Source organism: Crocuta crocuta, unplaced genomic scaffold, assembly GCF_008692635.1.
Source record: "Crocuta crocuta isolate KB4526 unplaced genomic scaffold, BGI_CrCroc_1.0 scaffold290, whole genome shotgun sequence".
Classification (NCBI taxonomy): domain Eukaryota; kingdom Metazoa; phylum Chordata; class Mammalia; order Carnivora; family Hyaenidae; genus Crocuta; species Crocuta crocuta.
Genome location: NW_027527429.1, coordinates 495174 through 497848, shown reverse-complemented (window position 1 = coordinate 497848; position 2675 = coordinate 495174). Strand labels below are relative to the sequence as shown.

The 2675-nt window shown below is 46.2% G+C and overlaps 1 protein-coding gene across 1 annotated transcript in view; it reads left to right on the top strand.

The window, feature by feature from the left end:
- Window positions 1–2675, top strand: part of ANO7 (anoctamin 7) — a 26484-nt gene that overhangs the window by 22172 nt on the left and 1637 nt on the right. The window contains exon 21 of the mRNA XM_077758251.1: window positions 2493–2625. Within this exon, the coding sequence (XP_077614377.1) occupies window positions 2493–2625 (133 nt within the window). The remainder of the gene's footprint in view (window positions 1–2492; window positions 2626–2675) is intronic.

Here is a 2675-nt window from a genome sequence, read left to right as displayed (position 1 = left end):
TGCCCGGGCTGGGGGGGGGGGGGAGGGCACAACCGCACTGCAGGTGAGGCTGGGGCGTCTGCGGACACGGGGTCGCCTGCGGACTTTGTCGGCAACCCTGGGCCCCTGGGGAGGTGCCTGTTACTCCCATTGCCATTCCCTTTATGGGCAGAGGTTTATTTCCCGTCTGTTTCTTCTCAGTTTTGGCAATTTCATTTACAGAAAACTCTATTTCAACTACCTATTTTAATTATTTTTCTTGAACGCCCATTGTTTTTGAGAGCGAGTGAGCGAATGCGTGCGTAGGCAGGGGTGGGGCAGAGAGAGACAGGAAGACACAGAATCCCAGTCACGCTCCAGGCTCTGAGCTGTCAGCACAGAGCCTGTCGTGGGGCTCAGACTCATGAACAGTGAGATCCTGACCTGAGTCGAAGTCTGACACTTAACCAACTGCACCACCCAGGTGTCCCTATTCCAACTACTTTTAAAAAATATAATGATACAAACTTTTCCATAATATTCTATGATGATTTTCTTAAGCTCTACGGTTTTGGTAGTTATAATCTCATTTTCCAGATAGAGCTTTCTTTCCAGATACAGCTTTTTTCCTCAGTCAGGAATTTCTTTTCTTTCTTTCTTTTCCTTTTCTTTCTTTCCTTCTTTCCTTCTTTCTTTCTTTCTTTCTTTCTTTCTTTCTTTCTTTCTTTCTTTCTCTTCCTTCCTTTCCTTCCTTCCTTCCTTTCTTTCTTCTTTCTTTCTTTTCTTCCTTCTTTCTTTCTTTCCATGTTTTATTTATTTCTGAGAGAGAGAGAGAGAGACAGCGTGAGCAGGGGAGGGTCAGAGAGAGAGGGAGATNCTATGATGATTTTCTTAAGCTCTACGGTTTTGGTAGTTATAATCTCATTTTCCAGATAGAGCTTTCTTTCCAGATACAGCTTTTTTCCTCAGTCAGGAATTTCTTTTCTTTCTTTCTTTTCCTTTTCTTTCTTTCTTTCTTTCTTTCTTTCTTTCTTTCTTTCTTTCTTTCTTTCTTTCTTTCTTTCTTTCTTTTTCTTTCTTTCTTCCTTCCTTCCTTCTTTTTTCTTTCTTTCTTTCTTTCTTTTCCTTTCTTTCTTTCTTTCTTTCTTTCTTTCTTTCTTTCTTTCTTTCTTTCTTTCTTTTCTTCCTTCTTTCTTTCCTTTCTTTCTTTCTTTCCATGTTTTATTTATTTCTGAGAGAGAGAGAGAGAGAGACAGCGTGAGCAGGGGAGGGTCAGAGAGAGAGGGAGATACAGAATCTGAAGCAGCTCCAGGGTCTGAGCTGTCAGCACAGAGCCCGACGCGGGGCTCAAACCCACGAACCATGAGATCATGACCTGAGCTGAAGTCGGATGCTTAACCGACGAAGCCACCCGGGCGCCCCTAGTTTCTTATGCGTTGCCTTCCCTCTGCATTCACTTTTATTCTTGTAGAAGTACGTCCATGAATAGCACTTTCAGGAATGGTGTGTAGTTGGCAAGCCCTTTTGTATGTTGCTTTTTAGATCTGAAAATACCTTTTTGTCCTACAATAATAGCAGGTATACAATTCTCCATGGGGTTATCTTAGCTCTTTGGGACTTACTCTCTTGTGACCTGACATTTCTTGCAGGAAGCATTGAAAGTTTTTCCTAATTTTTCTGGACTTGGGTACTTAATAGGTCTGCTTCATGGTGGAGTTTATTTAAGTGTCTCACGGAGACTCAGGTTATGTGCTTCTGATCTAAAAGGTGATCTTTCTTTAGTTCTGGAAACCTCTCCATTTCATTTCTCAAATAGAGCTGCTCTACTTTGCATTCGTTCTCAGCTTCTGGAGCTGCTGCTGTGTTGCAGCAGCCCCGTTCTCGTGGCTCCAGGGCGCGGGTGTGGTTCGTCCTCTCTTGGCTCCGCATTGCATTCAGCGGGAGGTCATTCGATCATCTCACCTCCGAGTTCCCAGTCTTTATTCTGTTGTGTCTAGTTAGGCCACCTGTAGTTTATTTCACACGTTGAGGGTTTTTCCTTCAGTAGCTTTTGTTAATATTCAAGAATTTTTCTTGTTCTACAAAGTTGACCCTGATACCGCTTTCCGTGGTGCGTAGCGTGGCAGTTTATGTCACAAAATGGAATGTCACATCTAATTGGAAATACAGGAAGTTGTCGAAGTATGACAAGATGACAAATTGGAAATAGCAGGCAGAATTCAGGCGGGGAGAGCTGTGTGGACCGGGACCGAGCAGAGCCGACTGCTGCTCTCGGGATGGCGGGTTTTCAGTGTTGACTAGGCGGACGCACGGCTGTATTGTATTCACATGCGCTAGACCACAGGGCATTAGCCACTCGGGCCCAGGCTGCGGGGGATGGGACAGTCCAGCCCTTCTGTCCCTTCGGAACCCCAACAACGGAAGCCGAAGGCACTGCTGGTACCATCTAGGAACATTTCCTCCTTCAGGCTCTCTCCGGAGCGCCCGGCCCGGAGTTACACGATCAGGGAAGGAAAGTGGAGAAGCTAAGCCAGGCACCCGCCAGCTCCCCACACCGAGCTCCGTGTCTCCCGCAGGTATCAGGCTTTCAGGGAAGACGATGGGGAGTATTCTCCGACGTACTGGAACCTTCTGGCCATCCGCCTGGCCTTCGTCATCGTGTTTGAGGTTAGTCAAGTTCCTGGTTCCCACTGCCCACCCCCCCCGCCCCTCCACTA